Source organism: Vidua macroura, chromosome W (assembly GCF_024509145.1).
Source record: "Vidua macroura isolate BioBank_ID:100142 chromosome W, ASM2450914v1, whole genome shotgun sequence".
In the NCBI taxonomy this organism is placed as follows: Eukaryota; Metazoa; Chordata; class Aves; order Passeriformes; family Viduidae; genus Vidua; species Vidua macroura.
Window position 1 is genome coordinate 6,339,435 of NC_071610.1, and position 23,385 is coordinate 6,362,819.

The window sequence follows — 23,385 nt, forward strand, 5'->3', positions numbered from 1 at the left end:
AAATGTGTTGCATTTCTTAGGGAGCTAAATAGCTAGGTGCACATACAGCATTCATATGGCTGTGCAACTGTTTTAAATTTCAATTCCTTCTTATAAAGTATTCATATTATTTGTTTGCTTAGATAAGCTCAGCTAATCATAGAGAGACTGAATTTTGCCAAAGGAAAAAAATGCTGTGTGATATATTTTGTGCAAAATTTCAAACAAGCAAATCTTAACTTTAAATTGGTAAACATGCAGAATATTAATTTATTAGTTATTTATGCTGTGTGTAAAGTACAAAGACACAAAGAAATTTAAAGGAAGTAATGACTGTCCATTAACAAATACAAGCCAAATTTTACTTAAAGCTAATTTTATATATTTTTGAGGTTGAAGTTTGCACAACTATAATTGTTATATTATTTGGCTTTCTAACAATTATGTATTGCTTGTATATTGTTGCTTACCATAATGTTCTGAAAGTTGGCCACGCAGGCTAATTTTTGTTCTTACTCTATGACTTTTTTGGGATAGAAAATCTAATAGCAATTCCCTATAGTTGCGAACTATATCTTTGGGTTTGGAATTTTATGCTTATAATTTTAAATTCCCAGTGGTGTATTCTAGATGTTTTTGAGAAGTTTTGTTTTAGTTATTAACTCATTGCTCTTTTTTTTCTGCTTTTATTTTGTCTTCAAATTAAAATTTTTAATTCAGTGTTGCTTCAGCAGTTACTGTGTTACTGCTGTCTTGATATTGAAGCAAGCACCTTGCAAGCACCATAACCACTTGACAGTGTTTTGCCCTGAACTTAACAAGCTGTCCACTTTGTGCAGAAAAGTCATGTTTGTGTCCACTGGCTGAAGTATATTCTTATTTGTCTTGCAGGCACAGGAGAGAGTGGCAAAAGCACGTTCATCAAACAGATGAGAATCATTCATGGATCAGGTTACTCTGATGAAGACAAAAGGGGCTTTACGAAATTGGTGTACCAGAATATATTTACAGCAATGCAGACCATGATCAGAGCAATGGATACCCTCAAAATCCCATACAAGTACGACCATAATAAGGTGAGATTTTTGTTTATTTCCATAGCTGAAATTTTTCCTCTTTTATCGTTAGGAAATGTACTGAAGGTCTCTAAAAATTATTAATCACAAATTATATTCTACTGTAAGTTTAGAAGAAAAGGGCTTCTTCCAGTCCTGCCTCTACTTCTCTGCGCTTTGCACTGCTCTGACAACACATGTGCTGTTCTTATCAAGATGTTTGGGGGCTTTGTCATAGCAAGAGGGTAGAGGGCAGGCTGCTGTTTGCCTGTGACTTTAATTATCCTTTTTCCTTTCCTCCCAGCTCATGTTCTGGCCAGAGCACAGTTAAGTAATTTTTCTGGTTTGTACCAGTACTACTTAAGGTTTTCCATTAATATTACGTGGGGGAAAAAAATATTAGAAAAATAGGTGAGAATATCTGCTTGTGTGTGAGTATATTATGAAATAAAACTTTTGATACAAGGCCTTAGAATAAGTAAATTCTTTTGAAAGTGATGACATCATTGAAACTTTGAAAGAAAATACATTTAAAGCATCATATAAGGTTTATCTTTGATTAACCTGACTTCCTTTAATTTTTGTTCCATTCAGAAATTTCCCATTTAAAATCAAATGTATAACTGGTATGACTAGTATTAAAACGGAAATTTGCATGTGTATTTCAGCTCCATGTTTTCGCTGTACATAAAGCACTGAATTTCTTAACAAGCTGACTTGAAGACTTAGTTGATTGTGAAGTGCACTTTTTTTTTCAGAATCGGTACTGACAGCCATTTTGCTGTAGTATATGGAAGTCCTAATCATAAATTAGTAAATTGTTTTCTTGTATTATACTGCAAAGTGTTTTGTATTGTTCAAATTTAGTGTTCAGTTTATATAGGCTGTTTTTGTATAATTGTAGTGAATTAGATGTGTCATAGCTGTATATGTGTGGCCAGACCTTTCTAATTAGAGCTGTTCATTTCTCTATATAAAAATACCTTGACTTAAAGTAAGTGAGTCTATCTTTGCACTCACCTCCTTCAAAAGCATTTCCATCAGTTGTAGGTGTGGATTAAAATACAACTGGCTAAAGTTGCCAGGTTCTAGATGCAATTCCTTTAAAAACTTGGGGATTTTTTAATTCAAGGAAATTAAAAATGCAAACTTATTTCTCCACCTCCCTCCTTTTTTTCTCCATTGAGAAGGTAAATTCATTAGCCTTGCAACCTAAAAAAACACAGGAAGGGCATTTCCTATTAATTTGAATCTCATATTAAAAAAATTGGTCTCTAGAGAATACCTCACAGTTCAAGTAACTGCATATATTTTGCACAATACTTGTCTTCCACAGTAGCTTAGAAAACTACAGCTCAAGCTGATGTTTGTATTGCTGAGCCTAAAGAAAAGAGAGTGAAGCGGCACTTATCAAATTCAAAAACTCCAGTTAGGTAGACATTGGTGATCTTCGTGCAGTGTAAAAAAATGACATCCAGGCTGGATTATTTTAATATCAGTGTAGGAAGATGCGGGGATTGCTGGACTCCAGGACGGTTTGGGTGGGCGGTAACGAAGGATCTCTGAGGCCCGGTCTTTAGAGCATAGGGTTTATTATAAAGGATGAAGGGCCCTGCTTAGAGTTGCTAGCCGCAACTCGTGGCAGGCCCGGGGAGAGCGGGGGGAGAGAGAGGGATGGTGCCAGGTGGGTGTCCCAGCAGGAAGGTCCGAGAGAGAGAGCGAGAGAGAGAGCGTCCGGTCCCTCGGCCACACCTTATCAGGGGGCTTCAAGGTGGGCTGGGACAGGACTTGGGCCAATGGGGTTACAGACATCGGATACTTCAGGGGAGGGTTACAGGTATGGGATGAACCATACATTGGGGGGTGAGACAGGACATTCCATTTGACCTTAGGATCTATCAGAAAGGGGGGATTGCATTATTGTTTTCGGGATGCTCAGTAATGAAGGTTTGGTATTTCAAACCTCGTTTTCATCTCGATATCTGTATTCTCTGATTCTTTTGCCAGGCCCTCATATTTATAGGGCCTTGCTATTTCATCTTCCCCAACATCTCCCCCGTTCTGATGAACAACTAAGATGCTAGATACTGTCTTACTCATTATGTTCTGCACACACTGAAGTATACAGGGTACTGCTACTAAAACTACAATTATCACTATCAGAATAATCAAACCTACTTTACAGAGTTCCTTTAGCCAAGGTGCAAAGCTCCAACCATCAAACAAATCGTCTAGCCAGGATGGGCTATCTGTTGTAATTTGGTTAGCTAAATCCCTCAAATTTTGTAGCTGTTTATGAATGGAAACAGAATGGTCAGACAGATTCATACAACATAATCCTTCAAAATCTTCACAGCCATGTCCATGTGCTAGTAAAAGAAAGTCAATAGCAGCTCTATTTTGTAAAGTGGCATGTTTCACTGCTTCTTCATCTGTTAGCAAATCACTGATTATAGTAGAGGTAGCATTTACTTCTTTACTGAGCCAACACCCTAACTTGTTTAACTGTTTCAATGCAATCGAGGAACTTATCTGAGGTAGAAAAACACTTATAACAGTCGATTTTCCTGAGCTCCAAGGGTGAAAATCACTATCACAGTCGTTCTCATATTGATGTCCCCAGGAGGATCTAATCCTCCTGCTTTTCTTTCTTACTACTCTTTTTACACTAGGAGCAATTATTGTAAGTTGCCCCATGGCACAAGGGCCACCATCTATCTTTGAAGGTATACCTTGCCAGGCCCTGTCTCCACAGATGAGCCAAATTCCTTTAGGAAATCGAATAGGAAGTTTGTTAAAACGATCTGCGTAAGGCTCATCATATATGAGAAGCTTAGTTTGATTGCACCAAGAAGTTATATTGCTATAAACTGGGTGATAAGGGGTAACGTTTAAATAAGGGCCGCCTTCACCTAGGAAATGAAAGAAGTAGCAGGTGTCCATAGTTAATGAGCCTAGGATTTCTAGCTCTTGAAGGTCAGATTTATCAATTTTAGAATTATCAATATACGTTTGGTGTCTTTGGCTAGGAGTGGGAGATACGTGATGATCGTCATATGGCCAGTATTTGTCAAGAGTAACATTATCAAAACCTTCTGGAAGAGGTACCCCAACTAAGCAGGTTGAAAAAGGTTTGTCAGGGCTTGTGTCAGATAGACAGATGGTATCAGAGCCTGCAGACTTGGCTAAAGCAACCCAGACATTCGTCTTTGGTTGACTTACAGGTAAAGCTTCACTACAAGAACTAAAACAAAAGAACAAAAGCAACATGCACGCGCGCAAACGATAAAACTTCATTCTTTTCTTGAGCTGTTCCTGGCAGATCACTTTCTCCTGATGATTCTGCGCAGCTCAGGTCTGGGTGCTTGCTTCTTGGTTTGTACTTGTGGAAGTACTGGCTGATGTGAGGGTGTCAGCGGGCTTCGATGTGTGGTAGGGCTTCACGTTCTTTGCTGGGACCCACTTAAGTCCTCCACCTGTGGAAACACATGCAAACCCCTTTCCCCATGTTATAAGATTGTATGGTCCTTCTATTTGTCCTGAATCTAAGTTTTTAATCAAAACTGGGGGGTGCTCTTTTAGTTTTGCTTTTTTGTTATTCAAAAAGTGTCTGTAAATGGGGGGGTCAGGCTCTTCTGCAGAGCTATTTAGAAAATTGTAAACATACAGAGCCTTATTCAGCCTCCTTTGAGGTGCAGCCTGGTCTTCTCCCCCTTTCTGTTGATCTAAAATGCGTTTCAAGGTTTGATGTGTTCTTTCTATAATACCTTGACTCGTGGGAGAGTAAGGAATGCCAAATGTATGGCGAACACCCCAGTCATTCAGGAACGCAGCTAATTCTTGTGAAGCATATGAAGGGCCATTATCTGTTTTGATTTCTTGGGGGACACCCAAATAGGAGAAAGCTTGTGAAAAATGCTGGCAGACATGCTTAGCTGTTTCTCCTGTATGTACAGAGGCAAAAACTGCGTTTGAGAATGTATCAATGGAGACATGGATATTTTTAAATTTCCCGAAAGACGGGTACTTAGTAACATCTGTTTGCCATTTCTGTAAGCTCTCCAACCCTCGTGGGTTGGTGGCTCCTGAAGAGGGGACTGGCTGAACATGCTGACAATTTGGGCAAGCCCGTACAATATTTTGTGCTTGCTCTAGGGTAATGCGAAAGTCTCGTTTGATTGCCTGTGCATTTTGATGCAAAAATGCATGACTCAATTTGGCTTGTTCAATAATGTTAGGTAAGGTGGTTGCAGCAAGCACTGAGGTGGAATTTTCAATGCCTGCTGCACCTTCCTCATCAGACGTTGCTGATGCCAGTGCATCAGCTCGTGCATTTCCCTCTGCCATGAATCCTGGAAGACCAGAATGAGCTCTGATGTGAGAAACAAAATAAGGATTAATTCTGTGTGATAAAGTTTGATAGAGACAGGTGAGCCAAAGACACAACTTGTCGTTGTTCACATCCTTTAGAACAGATCCTTCAATTCTCTTAATAATATTAGCAACGTATGCCGAATCAGTGATCAAGTTGAAAGGTTCTGGAAAGAGCTGAAATGCTCTTACAACTGCTGCCAATTCGACAATCTGAGGGGAACCTTCAACTTTTTGAACATCCTGTTCCCAGGACTTAGTATTTTTATTTTGCCATGTAACAACCGAATTGTGCGTTCGCCCTGACCCATCAGTGAAGATAGTGACCGCATCTAAGGGTTCTTCACTGATCAGGGGTTTTTCTTTGTAACATAATTTAGCTTTGATCATTTTGTGTGATGGATAATGAATAGAGCAAGTGCCTGGGAAATCGAGCAAAGCATACAGCAGATCTTCTGATTTTTGCATTGCCCAGTCAAAATAGGCTTTCTTCATGGGCAAATATATAATTGCAAATTCATGACCTGCTATAGAAAGAAGCCTTGCTCTGCCTTTGATGATGATTTGAGACATCATTTCTAGAGGTGTGAGGATTGTCTTTGGCGACCTGTAAGAAATAAAAACCCATTCAATTATTAGCAATGGATCTTTGTGAGAGGAATCCCATTGAAAAATGAGACCGCACAGTCTCAGCTTTTCTCCTAAAATCGCAAGGAAAAAGGGTTTATCAGGAGCACAGCGATGTGCCTGCCTGTTCTGCAGAGCATCAGTAATGTTTTCCAGGGCCTTGTAAGCCTCTGGAGTGAGACATCTAGGGGATCTGATGTCATTGTCCCCTTTCAACAAATCAAAAAGTGGGGAAAGTTCATCAGCAGTGATTCCAAGGACAGGTCTAACCCAATTAATTTCCCCTAAAAGCTGTTGTAAGTCCTGCAAGGTACAAACATCAGTTCGGATTTGTATCTTTTGAGGAGTAATAGACTGTTCTGTTAGTTTCCAACCTAAATACTTCCAGGGAGCAGTCTCTTGTATTTTTGATTCGGATATTACCAGTCCAGCCTTTTTGATCTCAACAACAATACAATCACGGGTCTCTTCCATCTGTTTTTGTGTTGGTGCTGCAATGAGCAAATCGTCCATGTAGTGGAGAATAACTGACTGTGGGAACTGTGCGCGGACTGGAGACAGCACGCGGGCCACAAAATATTGACAGATAGTCGGCGAATTTCTCATCCCTTGTGGCAAAACTAACCAATGGTATCTCTGGAGTGGTTCTTGTAAGTTTGTGCTTGGAACGGAAAAGGCAAAACGAGGAGCGTCATCCGGATGCAGTGGGATGTTGAAGAAACAGTCTTTTAGGTCAATGATTACAAGTGGCCAGTTTCTCGGGATCATAGAAAGGTTAGGCAGGCCAGGTTGGAGAGGCCCCATGTTCTCAATTACTGCATTGATCTTTCTGAGATCATGTAACAATCGCCAAGTGTCAGAAGTTTTCTTATGGATCACAAACACAGGTGAATTCCAGGGGCTGTTAGTGGGCTTAATGTGGCCTTTTTGCAGTTGTTCAGCCACTAGTTTTTTGAGGGCACTCAGCTTATTGTCTGGCAGGGGCCACTGGTCGACCCAGACAGGGGTGTCAGTTTTCCAGGTCAGTTTCAGGGTGCTGAGTGCTTTAGTGGCCCCTACGAAAAACCCAGTTCAATTTTTGCTCCCCATTCAGAAAGTAAGTCCCTTCCCCACACTGTGATGGGTTTCTGCACTACATAGGGACGGATTGACGCTCTCTTCTTGTCAGGCCCTGTGATGTTGATCAAAGATTCACTTTGCAAGCAGGGAGTGACACCTCCAATGCCTGTGAGAGTACCTGGGGGAATGACCAACTTCCAGTCTGTTGGCCAACAGTAAGAAGAGATCACAGAAACATCCGCCCCCGTATCAATCATCCCCTTGATGTAAACTTGAACCCCACCATTTGACAATTCACAAGTTAGCATTGGTCGTTGCTGACTTATGTGTTGAACCCATAGAACTTCAGGATTTTCAGAAGCAACGGGGAAACAGCGTGGTGGCATTTGATCCATAGTCCCCATAGGCAGTGCTATAGCAATAGCTATAGGGGTTCTAGGTGGAATATGCAACGGGGGGTAGCAGGCATTGGCTAGCACCAGTAATTCTTCACTGCAGTTAACAGACATTACACAAGGCAAAACAAGCAGTCCCAAGATGCTATTCCTTTCTTTACCAACAACTAAAAAGTCTTGTCGTTGTTGTGAAGGCCCAGTAATCCCTGTTGAAATATAGTCATAGCCATCATCCTTTAAAAAGGTTGTTGGCTTGGAGGTTGCCAAAGTGCACCAGGTCCCTGGGGGTAGTAGGCTTGGGTCATAACTTGGGATTGTGCTGGTGATGAAGCGAAGAGCTTCTGGGTCGGGGTATTCACAAATTTTGCCTCGGGAGCTTGGGGTGCCATTACTTGTTTCATCGCGCGATGGCGTTGCGCGCTCACCTTGGAGTTTTTTGGATTGTATTTCCTGCTTACATCTTGTCTGGATCGACACTGCCAGGCGTGATGTTTTCCCTTCTTGCAGATAGAGCAGCGATCGGTGGCTTGTGCACTTCGTGCGACCTCTGGGCAATCCCTCATGATGTGGCCAGGTTTTTTACAGAAGTAGCAAGGTCCTGGAGGTGCAGCAGCTTGCATGACAGCTACAGTGTTGTCTCTTTGCTGGGAACTTAGATGCAAGGCAGTTAGGATTTCAGTAAGTTTTTGGTCTCGTGCTTCTGCTTGTGCTGCTTGTGCTTCTGCTTGCGCTGCCTGTGCTGTAAGAGCCCTTTCAATTTTCTCTCCTAGAGTTTCTCCAAGTTCATTTACTCGAACTGTTGCTACATGCTGTGGGCTCCCAATTTTGCTGCAGGCATCAATCATTTCAGGCACTGTAGGTCTTTCTTTTCCCAGGGCTTTGATGACTCTCTTGCATTCCACGTTTGCATTATTTTCAATGATGTCCCGTATCACTATTGGACGGGCTATATCATCACCGCATTGTCTTTCTGCTGCTTGGATCACCCGGTCCACAAATGAGGTGAATGGTTCAGATGACTCTTGACTAATTAGATTGTAGGCTTTTTCAAAAGTTCCTGCAGGCTGAACTTGCAAAAAAGCTTTGCGAGCCATCTTTTTTATGTCATCTAACACCATTCTGGGTAAATTCACTTGATTTTCATTCTGGTCATCAGGTGGATCACCTATCAATTTAGACAGGGTGAGGGCACGAAGGTCTGCATCAGTACATTGTCTATAAGTGTTTAGTACCCCTGTAAGCAGTCTCTTCCATTTAAGTTCCCATAGTATATACTGTGAGTCTGTAAGAATTATAGCAGCAAGATTTTTACAGTCATTTGGTGTGAGTGTATGTCCTTCCAGGGTACTTTTCAGCAGTTGTCTAAAATATGGAGAGGAGATACCATTGTCCTTTATTGCTTTTCGCAATTCTTTCACCTCATGAGATGGGATAGCTGTCCAAGTTCTGGGACCACCGGCTTGCTGGCTGAATACCACAGGCAGTGCTATAGGGTTTAGGCTTTCCTCTTTGCAAATGTCACGTGTTATTTGATTCCAGTCTGTCAGTTGAAGATTGTCAGAACTTTTCTGGGGATTTTCTAAATTTGTGATTGATGCTGGTGACTTTTCAGCATTAAGAGGGTTGGCATTTGGAAATGCAATACAGTTCTCCATGTGTGTCACATTCGACCCTCCCCCTTCTCGTTGCACGGTTTGTGTGCTTGGTTGTAGTCCAGTCCTGCTTGGTCCAGGTGCAGGATGCGGTGGCTGCAGCACGGTACCCAGTGGCGATGGAGGCAGGTGAAGGGTGGCTGGAGGCTGCGTCTGCGCAGGAGCTGCTGGTGGCTGTAGCGTTGGGGTTTCCAGAGGCTGTGCGAGGCGCGCTGCAGTGGGGGCCACTTGTGATGAGGATGTAACAGGCTCCGGCTGGGCTGGTGGTGTGGGCGGAGACACTTGTAGATGCGGTGATCCCGGAAGTTGTGGCGGCGCGGGCTGGTGTCCTGCGGCTGGAATTGGGAGCGGTGGTGCTGGCGTGGGAGGGCACGGTGATGTCGGCTGGGGGTAGACTGCAGCATGGAGCGTGTGGGAACCGGGAGGCTGGATCAAAGGCGCGGCGGAGGCGGCGTGGGGGGGCGGCGGTGGTGTCGCGGCGTGAGGCAGGACTTCTGAGGGTCGCAGGGACTGCGCATGCGGGGGGGCGTGTCACGGGGTCCGCGTGGTGAGGCATCATGGCGGCCGCCTCGGGGAGCGCAGCAGGGACTGTCTCTGTGGCCACAGAAGGGAACGGCAGGGCGCCGCCGCCCGCAGGGGGGTGGCAGCGCTGCGGCGTGGAGCCCCGGAGCACCCCTACGCGATGGGGGCGGGTCGGGCCACGGCGGCGCCGCGGCGCTCCGAGCCGGCAGCGGCGCCGCAAACAGCGGTGCACTGGGGGGCTCGGAAGCAGGGGGCTGGGCTGCTTTCGCGGTTCCGGCGGTGGCCGCGGTCCCCGGCGCAGCCGCAGCGGTGGTAGGAAGGGGGGGGGCTGGCCAGGGATCGCCGCGGAGCGGGGACAGGGCGCTGGGGGCAAGCCGGCGTCTGTGCCGCGGAGCTCAGCCGCTGGTAGCTCGCAAGCTGGGCTGGAGCAGGGGCCGGGCGGTCGGGGAGGCACGGGACCATGGCGGTGGGCGTGTCTGAGGGGGGCAGTGACAACGGTGGGGGAGCCACCGCGCGGGAGGCGCGGGGCGGCTTGGCGGGCTGGACCGCTCCGTCCCGCGGCACAAAGGACGCTGCCGTGTCAGCCTGCGCCGCGGCAGCGACGGTAGCATGAGCTGCTTGCAGAAACGTGGCCGCGTGACTCTGCAGGAGGCCGGCAATGGCTGTAGCCACAGAGACACAGCACGTGGCTGGGGGAGCGGCGGGACTCGCGGGGGGGAGGGGGGGGTACAGTCGGGGCCGCGGGGGGAGGGGGGGCCGGGGCCGGTGCAGCGCCAGCAGCGGGGGGTGTTACCGCGATCACATTGCTGGGCGGGCTCGCTTGGGCGGAGGCGGAGGAGGGGCCCGACACGGAGCGGGGGGGGGCGAACCGCGCCAACCGGAGCAGCAGAAGTTAGTGGAGTGGGGGGTGCGGGGATGGAGGGGGCGGCGGGAGGGGCCGCGGGCTCCGGTGGGGGGGCTGGGGCAACGGACGCCGCGACCGCATGGGCGGGGGGAGGGGCCGCGGGGTCCGGTGGGGGGGCCGGGGCAACGGACGCCGCGACCACGAGGGCGGGGGGGAGGGGCCGCGGACGCCGCAGCCGCGCGGCGCGGGGGGGAGGCGGGGGGGTGTGCCGCGCTGCGGACTCGCGGCAGCGTGGAGGGGATTCTCGGGGACAGCGTGGCCAGGCTGAGCGGCTGCCGCGGGCGTTTGCTGTGCAGCAAAGAGCTCAACCAATGCTCTGCACGCCGGGAGAAGGGGAACGCCAGTCAAATCCCGGCGCGAAATATCATTAAAGAGTCTATTTCCAACTGAGTCCCAAAAGTCTCTGGTAAAGACGGCTGAACGGTCCGCATTCGGGAAATTAAGTGCAGTCCATTCTAAAAGATTCTTTAACTCTTGCTTAGGTAAAGTACTGTTACTGCAGCGTAAAGAATGCTTAAGTTCCTTATAGAGATCCCGATCAGGGGCAGAGTGGGATTGTCCCATTTTTACACCAGTGTAGCTCACCTCGATATCGCAGGGGCAGGGTCCTCACTCAGAACTCCGACGTGGGGGGCTGGCCAGGCACTCCAGTCAGCGCTCAGGACTCTGCTTGAGGTCCCCCTCAGAGCTCCGGTTTCAGGCGTCGCTCAGGAACGTCTTTCCGTGCTCGGGGCCTCCAGACTCCACTCAGAGCTTCAGTGCGGGCAGTGCAGAGCGGTGCTCGCCTGTGCTCAGTGCACGTGGCGGGGTGCCACGGCAAGCTTCCTCAGAGAGCTCTAGGTAGCTGCCGCACAGCAGCAGCCGCCTATGCTCGAGGATTGCCAGGCAAATTCCTCCAAGAGCTAGAGGTACTCGCTACCTTGTAACGAATTCCCCTGCTCGAGGATTGCCTCGGCAAAGTTACAGAGCTCCGGCTTCTACGCTGCTCAGCAACGATACGCCGTGCTCACGACACCGATTAGGAGGCTACAACTGGTTATTTAGTTACCGTCCATGGAGAAATCTCCCACAGGTAGAAAAGCTGAAGAGGTCTTCAGACACGTGGGGTTGCCGGTCTGTGGGGGTCGGTCTTCCTCGTTGGGCGCCAATCTGCGGGGATTGCTGGACTCCAGGACGGTTTGGGTGGGCGGTAACGAAGGATCTCTGAGGCCCGGTCTTTAGAGCATAGGGTTTATTATAAAGGATGAAGGGCCCTGCTTAGAGTTGCTAGCCGCAACTCGTGGCAGGCCCGGGGAGAGCGGGGGGAGAGAGAGGGATGGTGCCAGGTGGGTGTCCCAGCAGGAAGGTCCGAGAGAGAGAGCGAGAGAGAGAGCGTCCGGTCCCTCGGCCACACCTTATCAGGGGGCTTCAAGGTGGGCTGGGACAGGACTTGGGCCAATGGGGTTACAGACATCGGATACTTCAGGGGAGGGTTACAGGTATGGGATGAACCATACATTGGGGGGTGAGACAGGACATTCCATTTGACCTTAGGATCTATCAGAAAGGGGGGATTGCATTATTGTTTTCGGGATGCTCAGTAATGAAGGTTTGGTATTTCAAACCTCGTTTTCATCTCGATATCTGTATTCTCTGATTCTTTTGCCAGGCCCTCATATTTATAGGGCCTTGCTATTTCATCTTCCCCAACAGGAAGAGGCATGTTGTAAGTTAAGGAAGTTAGTTCTTCCAGTGTTGTGTTGGCTTCATAGTAAGTGATATAATTAAAGACGCAGAGTCTGAAATTCATTGTCCTATACATTGTCCTATGTATTCATTGTCCTATAATAATCTAGGATATTTGAAATATTTATTATCAGAATAATGAAAGTCAATTGAGAAATGTAAACATTACTGTTTATATTGTAATGTCTCAAAACTGATGGTAAGGCACTGTATCATACTTCATCACACTTTCCATCACACTTCTTTGTCTTGTCAGTTTCAGAATATGAGCTCTACTGAGCTTTAAGATAATAGGTGAGGGCTATCTCTTACGCATGTGACATAGGAAATGGTGGCTTATGGACTAGGTATTTAGTTTCCATTTGAGTAAACTGTTACTGTGTTTCCATTTTTTTTAACCAGAAATTTTGAATTTTTTATATGCATCTTGAATTTTGGAGAAGCAGTTTATAAAATACAGAAAAGCCTTAGGTGGGGTTTTTTTTTGTCCTGTTTTTTTTTACAGAAATGGACTTGAGCAATTCTCAAAATTGCCTGTCTACAAAGTTTTTGTGAATGTACATTAGTAACTCATGTGCAGCCACTGGCATTCAAATTCAATTTAAAAAATATTACATACATTTTAAAATAATTTTTCAAATTGTCTTTTTAGAAATCTGACCTGTGTATTTATGTTCCTGTCAATCCTTTCAAATTCTGAATTAAAACATTAACTTTAAATTTTTTATCTTCTGACATTCCCAGTGTTGTCCATAATGGCTTAGAAGTCATTGCTCCAGGTAATGTAGTCCTCTGTTTCTCCTTTTCTATCTTTCTTCATGTCTAATATTGCTGAAGGAAGGCTTTTTATTTTTCCTCTCTTTTTGTTACAGAACTTTTACTAAATAAATTTACTACTGTGCTAAAGAACTACTACCACTTTTACCCATTATTGTTCCCTTTCAGTATAATTTCCAGAAGACAGTTGCCTCTTCTTACAGACTGTCAGGAAGATGTCACTCAGCAGTGGTTTTCAGGCAGAAAATCTTATTTGAATTCATATACATAATTTCCCATGAGACTTCTTAAATATTTATAACAAGATATCTGATGTAAGATAGAGCAGGTTACAAGAAACTATAGGGACTGAAAACATAAAATGATGCCTTAAAGTAGACCAAGAATTTTGCTGTAAGTTGTTTTCATTGGTGAAGTTGTTTTTTTAAGTATTTCCCTATAGGAAATGTTTAAAAATTTAAAAAAGGAGATATGGGAAAATGGTTTTAAAGTCCAAAATCTTACTGAAATTGTCTTCAAGGTCAAGTTTACTTTGTTAATAGCTCCACACCCCCACCCCCACAGAAGTAATCTACTGTAACAAACTGTCTTGGTTTAGGGTAAATTTCAGAGAAAACCTCCAAAGGGGTTCCTCTAGAAAGCAGATTCAAGCGGCCCCTCCCCCAACTGGTTCGGGAAAAGATTTCCTTGGAGAAAAGTGGAAAAAACCTGTTTATTTAACAGACAAAGCATTCACCAGCACAAAAAATGAACAATATTAAACAATAAAACCTCTTGCCAATCTGAAGAGATGACAAACTCAGAAAGTCCTTTTCGTGGGTTGCAGCTCGACTCATCCAGTCTGTTATCAGTCCCTCTGGCACTGGAAATGCCACGGCCCAGGCCCAGCCCAGTGGGCCACAGGTGCAAGCTGCCCGTGCTCTTCTGGGTGTTCATTCCAGAGCATGTTTAAACAGTTCCAAGAAAAAGAAAAACCGCAGTTCAGGGAACCTCTCTGCCTCAGTTAGCTAAAAACTAACTAAAAGCAAAGGAGGGCTCTGTCCTGCTGTCTGTCTGCCTGAAGACAACACAGTCCAGGAGAAGGAATGTGGAGGAGTGAGTGCAGCTTCTGAAAACAAACTGTGCGCTTCTTCTCTCCCCCCCTTTGCCCTCAGAACCAGTCTTAAAGGTGCAAAACTTATTTCCGGACTAAACAGACAAATGGGGATACAATTCAGCAACATAAAGTCACCCCAGGACACAAACACAAAAGTAAGCTATCAGGATCAGGTATGGAGTCAAATTACATAAATTCTCATCTCAAGTAGTGGAGTCTTAAAAGTTTTGGATCTCTTCAGTGAAATTTCATGTTGAACAACAAAGTAGTAATTTCACATGACATTTTTTTTCTCCCTGGTTAAAGTAGGTATAGTCTAAACATTAGGGCTACTGTGAACAACATAGGTTGGAGAAAAGGACCTCCCTCATATACCTTACCTGGTATTCAAAGAGTATGAAGGATTGAATCCCAAGCATCAGCATGCAAGCTGTATGTGAGATGCATTGACTCTCAGATGATGCAGAATCTGCAGGATTTATGGCCTTCTAAAAAAGAATGATTATATTTTTGGGATATTGAAATGAAATGCTTCTGAAGAATAGCTTATTGGTCTGGAATACACATAATAAAAAACTGAACTGTGCCATCTTTGTAAAAAGTATTCTTCAGCAACTAAAAGCTGAAGCAGAGAGCTTAAAAGCAGGTTGCAGGAAAAAGGGATTCATACTAGTCATGTTAGTTACTGCTCCTAGTGCTCTCAGATGTCTTCCTCCAGACACATGAAACTAAAGAAAAATTACCCAGTAAATAAGTCTTGCAGTCAGTTAAATGCTTCTAATACTGTGAAGCTACTGATGCAATTTTTTTCCACAAGAAATAGATTACCTAAGAGCAAGCCAATATGGAAAAGAGTGCAGTAAGATTTCAAGTATTGTAATCAATTAACATCTATGCAGATAAAGAAATTAAAGATTACTTTTTTTTGTTCATGAGCCTTGTTTGATATGAGGTAAAAGCTGGTTCCTCAGTAGCTTTACATTTCCTCCTATGAGGATTTGCTTTAAAGAGGGCTTCAATAAAGCCATGAACATTTTTTTCTTCAGTGCTTCATAAAGAATATACTTCCACAATCCGAAGCAGAACTCAGTCTACCCCTAACTGCTTTTCTTTTTAACTGTCTTCCTCTGACAGTCATTTCTTTCTCGCTTACCTAGCTGGTCTCTCTCCTGTTTTATTTTACATTTGACCTTATAAAGTTTTTATCTGTTTATCTGTGACCATATTGTCCTACTCTCTATTGTTTTAGTTTTTCATTACATTTAAAGCAAATTTTTTTTAAAAGTCATTGCTTACTTCCCTTTTTTGTTTACCTTTTGGTTAGAGCTGAAATTTCTTGCATTTGACTGTATTGCTCCAATGATTTTATAAATTATTTGTTTCCATCTCCTATATTCTTCTTTACTTTTTCATTTTTAACCCAACAGAAGTGACTTTTAGATTATATTTTTCCAAGTGTAGGAAAAATGATTGTCTATCAGAGGTAAGATAGGTTAGCAGAGTCACTCAAAGAACTAAAAATATCTTTTGTTCACATTTTAAACAGCCTCTAGCCCACAAAATTAAATGAATTAATCACACTGAAGTTCATGCATGTGCTAACATTTAATTTTGAAATGAATAGGACCCAGATTATTTAATATATATGCCAGATATAGAATACTGTAGGTATAAATTTGAAAACTCAATGTTAGCTACTCATATTTCAGTGCATTAAAATTTCTTCATTCCTTCTTTTATATTTTAAGAGAAGCACTTTATCTTTTTTGGAATATAAGATTTTAAGTGATTAACTACCCTTTACTAATGGGAAATGAGAAGTCAAATACAAAAGCATATGTGTGGGATGTGGTGTCCATGTTTTATCTTTCCAATTCCACCATTTTACTCCTAGTAGAGAGAATGGGTGGTTAAAATGCTTGCTTACAGATTCTTGTAGATTTTGTGATAGCTCCTGCAGGTGTTAAAGGACAGTAATTATACAAGATGTTTCTAGCTTTTTTTTTTTGTCATTGTTGTTTCTTTTTTATAAGTATTCTTTCTATTTTACTTTAGATATGCTTGTTACAGTTATTTTTCTTATTGAGTGTCTGAAAAGAAAAATTCATATGACCATGCATTCTGACAATAAAAATGTGAAATACTCTCAGGGCAACTTTTCTATGTAATAGAGGTCTGGACTTTATTTTATGGTAATGAGTAAGATGTCACAGTCTTGAAACGATTCTGATTTCTTTCCTTCATTTCCAGTAGTTTAATAGCTGTATGGGTGTTTATATTATATATAATTTTTTATTAGAGCAAAATATTTGTTAACTTCCTATTTAGTTAATTCATTTGTACAAATAGTGTTTACATAATCCGGTATTCAATTCTGAAATAATTTCAGATTGAAATATTTTCTTAAAACTCTCTGAAACTTTGAAAAATATTTTCTCCCCCTAGTAAACGCTTTTTGGGAAACTAACTGATGCAGTTATGTTCCATTTATGCTATGTGAAATTACTAAAAGCTTTTCAGTCTCATGTCTTCATTGTTCATTTCTACTACCTCACAAGATTTGCTTGAAATAAGATTTACTGCCATGAATTAAGAAACCATCAGCAAAAATGGGCCATTTTTTCTCAAGATTTTATTGGTCTCTCTTTTTTAGTTTGCACTTCCTATGTGGTAAAAGTTGTAACATCCTGTAGTGGTTTTGGTTTGCTAATTTTTCGTTTCTTGGGTTTCGGCACCAAATAATGTGGTGGGTTGAGCGCTGGACAAATGCCAATGCACCCACTAGAATTATTTACTCATTTTCTGTTGCGAGATAAGAATTAACAAGAGAGCAAAGCAAGCTCAAACTTTAAAGGATATAAAGAAAACTTTATTAACAGAACTAAAAGAAGAATAATAAGAATCAGAATAAACCTTTAAAACACTTTTCCTCCCCCCAACTCTTCTTTCCTTTCTCACTGACAACATACAGAGACAAAACCTGGTATTTCCAGTCAGTTTACCACCTCTAGAATAGTCTTTCTTCAGTTCACTTAGGAAGAGGAGTCTCTCTTGCCATGCCATGGAGACTTCTCCACAAGAAACAGTTCTCTCATGGCTTCAATTTCCAGGACTAGCAGCCGCCCAGAAATCTACATTTGTAAAGTCCCTCCTATCTTTCACAGCTGTCCCACAGCTGCGTCCCTGGGCCATGTCAACTTATTGGGGTGCTATTTTCAAGGATGAGCTGTTCTAGCATAAAAACAAAAGTTCTCTTCATCTATCTCTGGGAAACAGAGGTTTTCTTCTTCTATTCCTGGGGCAAGGTTTCTCATCTCTCTCATTTCTCTCTGTTCAGACTTCTCATTTGATCACAGCTACTGAAACATCTGATTATTTCAACACTAGTGCCTCTGTTCATGGCTGTGGTTAGAACGCTACATCCCTCCAATGCATTTAATGAGTTATAGGGAAAAAGAGTCTGATGCATCACTTATATTCTTTTCCATAGCTTTACAAGAGGATTTCACCTCAAAACTAAGGCATGTCCTCATTCTCCTCTGATCTGGAATTTGACTTCTTTACTGACCTCAGTGTCGCATGTTGTCTTCTACGTGTCTTCACTCTTTTCTTTCACTCGAGATAGGATCGATGTTTTGCAAGTTTCATCTGTGCAGTGAAAGAGTTAATATCTCGCCCAGGCCTGCGGATGGTCATGTGATTTCAGCTGGAGCTGTTTACGATGAAGAGCAAAGTTTCTTCAGCCCGTGCTGGGAGGATAGGGGAGCGGCTAAGATCTCAGTAGCTAGGCTAGGACTCAGCTGCAGCACGCGGGGGCCGATGGCCTCCCCTTCCCTGCCCGGCAGCCACTGGGGCCCAGCCCGGCTTTGGACGGGTCCCGCAGCCTCCCCTCCCCCTGCCCGGCCAACACGCCGGGAGGGGGAGAGGGAACGTCTCTCTCTAAAAGCCAGAAGAAAGAGAGCTTTTCCCAGGCTTGCCTGTCTTTAAAATGTGAATCTCACAGAGGCGGATCTAGCTTTTTTAATGGTTTAATAGGTTGTTAATTCTTAGAGCTAGCTAGCTATTGGTTTTGCTAGACACAGAGGAAGCTCTTAGTAGCTCTTCTCAAAAATTACTTCCATAGTTAGCTCTTTCCCTTCTCACCACAAATCAATTAATGCAAAACCAGCACACGTCTGAAATGCAAGAAAGCTTCCTCATTATACAGTTTAGGTTTGGTTTAAAAAATTGCCTAAATGTTAAGCAAATTAATTGTGGAGGTTTTTTAAATATTAGAAATTAACCAACTTTTTTATCAGGTGTTTGGTTTTTTTATTATTGGTGGCAGTACTAGTAGTTTTGTATTTATAGTGGGATGCATTGCCTGATAGAGGTATTCTCATAATTACTTTGATTGTTGAAATTTTTTTGCATTCTTTTCTCCCTGCTTAAAGTAGGTATAAAATTGAAACATTCGAGTTTATTACATATTCACACTATGCAATTCTGATCACATGCCTACCTGATTTCAGAATATGGACTTATGTACCTCTATTATTACAACAAAGTGAATACAAAATCTAACTTTAGGTGACTACCTAAAAGTGAGGCATGAGAAAAAGGACCAGTGTTTTATTTCTGGAACAGGAGGTGGGTGAAGAAAAATCTTAGGTATGACATTACTGGGGTTAATTTTGTTTTGACAATATGCTTTTCCAGAATCAAAGGACAAAGCCTCTGTTGCATGCCTCAGTTTTGGAAAAAATGTATATACATTTTGACTGGTTTCTGTAGATTATTTACTATTATGGTAGACCTAAGATATTGGATAAGAAGAAAATTATTTGTTATGAGCAAGTGGCTTCTGTGAACAGTCTTCAGTTTGACAAAACAGAGCTTAGTATTGGGTTTAAAGGGTAACTGAGACAGAGTTGCTTTGAATCCCTTCTTTCACTTCTCTAATTCTCATGTGCATTAGAGTTCATTAAATGTATGCATTGGCTGGGGTAAGTAATACTGTGAAAAAACTGTTATAATTCAGGTATTTTCATGCTAAATAAGTTTAAGGTTGATGACTTTGCATTTTTCTTCCTGTGACCAATAGGGCAGAGTTTAAATTTGGCTTGTTTTGTTTTAGTTAACCTTGTTAGCTAATTTGTATACAGTGCAGCTATAGAGTGCATGCACATGTTTTGCAAATTTGGAGCTTTTCTTGAATATTTTCAAAATGTAACTTATGTGACAAGTAGTTTGTTTGAAGATGTTCCTCCATTTTTAGATTTTATTTTCTTTAATAAGCTATGACCCTTGTATTGAGAGCATACGCTCTCAGTATGTATTGTTGCTGTACAAGCAGATAAATGAACACTCTTGGGATGTGCATACTTTCTTTGCATCTTGCCTTCAGTCCTTATCCAGCTATTTTTTTGGGCCAGAGAACCAAGTGCTGTCAATTGTACAGGTTATACAAAAAAAAATAACTGTCACTGGAGCATAAAAAAGGTCTTGGGCACACTTGTTTCCTTTCTGGACTCTGGTACAGACATATACTGGGTAAAGACAGAATGGAAACATGCCCTGGAGTAAAGAGGTATTAACACTGCAGTTGTGTAACCCTGGTGAATCCCATAGCAGTCTTTGGACTGCCAATTGCACCACTTCATGACTATTTCTATGTTTTTATTTCTGTTGATCCAAAAAAAAGAAAAACAGAGATCAAAATTATTGACGTTGGATTTTGTTTGATCATATTTTTCTTACTTAGTCTATATCTATTTGTAATCTACAGAAGGTTTGCTGTGTCTGTTGTAGAAAAGAAGCACCACCTTGACTTTGGAAAGTCTGACAGCAAATGTTTTTTTTTCTAACTGTACCATTTATAGGGCCACACTATGTTGGTTTACATTTGTTAAGAGGTTTAGAACATAATGGAAATCAAATTTTTGTGCGCTCATTTCTATTAATTTTTGTTAAATTATTTTTGTGGTAGTCCAGTAGTTTATTCTTGTATTGGGTTTGCATGGCAAGGTTTTGCTAGGGGGGAGGTACAGGTGTGGCTTTTTTGAGAAGCTGCCAGAAGCTCCCCCTATGTTTGATTAAGCCAATGCCAACTAGCTTCAGGACAGACCCATTGATGGCCAAGGCCGAGCCCATCAGTGATGGTGGTACCACCTCTGAGATAACATATTTAAGCAGGGAAAAAAATCCTGTGCAACAGCAACTGCAGCCAGAAGAGAGGAGTGAGAGTATGTGAGAGGAACAACTCTGCAGGCCCCGAGGTCAGTGGAGAAGGAGGGGCAGGAGGCGCTTCAGGCGCCAGAGCTGATTCCTCTGCAGCCCATGATGCAAGCTCATGGTGCAAGACCATGGTGAGGCAGCTGTGCCCCTGCAGCCCAGGGAGGTCAATGGGGGAGCAGAGATCCAACTGCAGCCCGTGGAGGAGACCCACACTGGAGCAGGTGGATGCTTGAAGGAGTCTGTGAGCCTGTGGGAAGCCTGCACTGGAGCAGGGTCCTTGCAGGACCTGTGGAGAGAGGAGCCTACGCTAGAGCATATTTGCTGGCAGGACTTGTGACTCTCGTGGAGGACTCATGCTGGAGCAGTCTGTTTCTGAAGGACTGCACCCCGTGGAAGGGACCCACGCTGAAGCAGGTGAATGCCTGAAGGAGGCTGTGACCCCGTGGGAAGTCTGTGCTGGAGCAGGGTCCTGGCAGCACCTGTGGACCTGTGGAGAGGAGCCCACACTCAAGCAGGTTTGTTGGTAGGACTTGTGAAACTGCAGGGTAGTCATGTTGGGAGCAGCCTGTTCCTGAAGGACTGCACCCTGTGGAAGGGACCTGCGCTGGAACAGGGGAAGAGTGTGAGGAGTGGTCCCCCTGAGGAGGAAGGAGCAGCAGAAACAATGTGTGACAAACTGACCGCAAACTCCATTTCTTGTCCCCCTATACCACTGGGGGAGGAGATAGAGAAAATTGTTAGTAACATTAAGCTCAGGAAGGAGGGAGAGGTGGGGGGGGAGGTGTTTTTAAGATTTGGTTTTCTTTCTCACTATCCTGCTCTGATTTGATTGGTAATAAACTAATTTCCCTAAGTTGAGTCTGTTTTGCCCATGATAGTATTTGGTGAGTGATCTCTCCCTGCCCTTATTTCAACCCATGAGCTTTTCATTATATTTTCTTTCCTCTGTTCAGTTGAGGAGGGGAGTGATAGAGGGGCTTTGGGCACCTGGCATCCAGCCAAGGTCAACCCACCACAGTTCTTTACTGCTGCTTCTGCTCAACTAGGTGCTTGACATTGGAGAACTATAGTAGCACCAATAATTCAAAGATCCATCAAGGATCATTTAAAACACAAATCTGCTGAGTACAAAACATGAATAGCTTTTACACCTGCAGAGTGCACTCGGACTACACTAGAACTTATAGTTGTGCAGAAACAAGCTTCCTGTCTCATCTAAGTATTTTAACAGGTGTTCTGACATAACAGAACTTTTCTGCAGTGTATTTCAGTATTTCTTTTGAACTGAGTGTAGATGCAAATGTAATATGCTATCAATCTTCTTTTGTTAAAAACTGAAAAGATGTGAATAGTTTGGTTTGGAAGAGTTTTCCTTACTGTTATGATTTTTATTAAGAGTTAGAATCATAATGATATTCCATTAAAAAAAAAAACCAGCATCCTCCATTTCTATGACTAAGCCATAATGTCATATGTTGCTATATCATTTGGTAATAAAGGTAAAAAGGCCAGAATAATTTCATTGAACCGGTTTCTGAAAGCTAAACTTAAAGGCACATATCACAGTCAAATAGGAAGAATCTTGTATAATTTTAGGTTTTTGGAGGGTGGGGGTTTTTTACTTAACTCACAACATGTAATCTGATAAAATTGTGTGTTTTCTGGCATGAAATATTTGTATTTTTAAGAAACCTTTTTTATACATTTTTAATGTTTTCTTTGATGTTCCTATGCATTTTTTTAAAGCTGGCTTCATTCAAACTCTGGATTGAAAAGGGACTTTTGAAAGCTGAAATCTTTTGCGGTAAGGCTTTTAATTACTTTTTCCCCATGAAACCAGTACTTTCTGGGTTTCATTTGGTTCTTTTTTTCTGCCTTTCCTTTCCTCTACTTTCTCTGTCAGCTTGAAACTTTAATACTCCCTTGGCCTTTTAAAATTTAAAACATTAAAGGATTGAAAATAAAGCTGTTTAAAAAAGTGCAAAATATACTGGATATTTGTGGTGGGTTGACCCTGACTAGATGCCAGATGTCCACCAAAGCTGCTCTATCACTCCCTTTCCTCAGCTAGACAGGGGAGAGAAAATATAACAAAATGCTCATGCCATGGGTAACCCAAAATGTTATTGTATTCCATATCCATCTGTGCCCAAAAATTGTTACAGTCTCTTTAAGGACCAGCAGTGCAGCCAGAAACTCAATCACGAGGTCAGGGGATGGTAGGGCAGGTGCTTTAAAGTCTGCTCTTTTCCAGGCAGCTCACTTTTTTTTGACTTGTGATTTTTGCCTTAGGCAGAGCTCGCTCTTTTTTGGTTGCTTGGTTTGGCTCTTGGTTTCTTGCTATAGAGCTGAGGCAGCACGGGCAGATGCTTTTCCTTTTTGGACTCTCTTTTTGGTTTTTTTCCTCAACTTGGAGAGACTGCCTTGGGGTGAATTCTGAGCAGAGTGGCCCCCGCTCCAGCAAGCCAGTCTAGATCGCCATTGGTGCCCAGCCAAGGGGAGAAGACCATGAGCTGCCCCAGCCCAGCCACCTTGTTTTGCCTGTTCCTGTCATCTCCTGCTGCAAGGAAGGTGAAGTCCTGTCCCTCTGTGAGTTTCTAGCCCTTGATCCAGAGAATACCAGTTGTAGCTCCAGATATCAGGGACATAAGCAGAGCAGAGCGGGGTGTGGGGGGAGGACTGACGCCATCTTTCCCTTTGTCCTTCAAACCACATGCTTGGCTGCGCAAGGCCATCTTGGGGGGATGTGCCCAGCATTTTTGGTCTCTCTTTGTTCTTGGGGGGAATCTGTGAGATTTAGCAATGTTTTATCCAGCGGTTATTTACTGGTTTGGTTGTTTTGGGGTTTTTTGCCTGTTGCTGTTCCACTTGTTAGTAAACTGTTACTGTTTCACCTATATCCACTTGTATTCGTTCCTCATTGGTGGAAAGGGATTTGTTAGAACCTATAAAAGGAGGCAACTCATTCCAGAGTGTTGTCCTTTAATTTGTTTCAAACCAAGACAAA

General features: G+C 43.1%; 1 protein-coding gene across 2 annotated transcripts in view; it reads left to right on the forward strand.

Moving 5' to 3' along the window:
* Positions 1-23,385, forward strand: part of LOC128821385 (guanine nucleotide-binding protein G(q) subunit alpha) — a 239,715-nt gene that overhangs the window by 98,662 nt on the left and 117,668 nt on the right. For both annotated transcript variants that reach the window (XM_054002371.1, XM_054002372.1), the window contains one exon: positions 871-1,055. In XM_054002371.1, the coding sequence (XP_053858346.1) occupies positions 871-1,055 (185 nt within the window). The remainder of the gene's footprint in view (positions 1-870; positions 1,056-23,385) is intronic.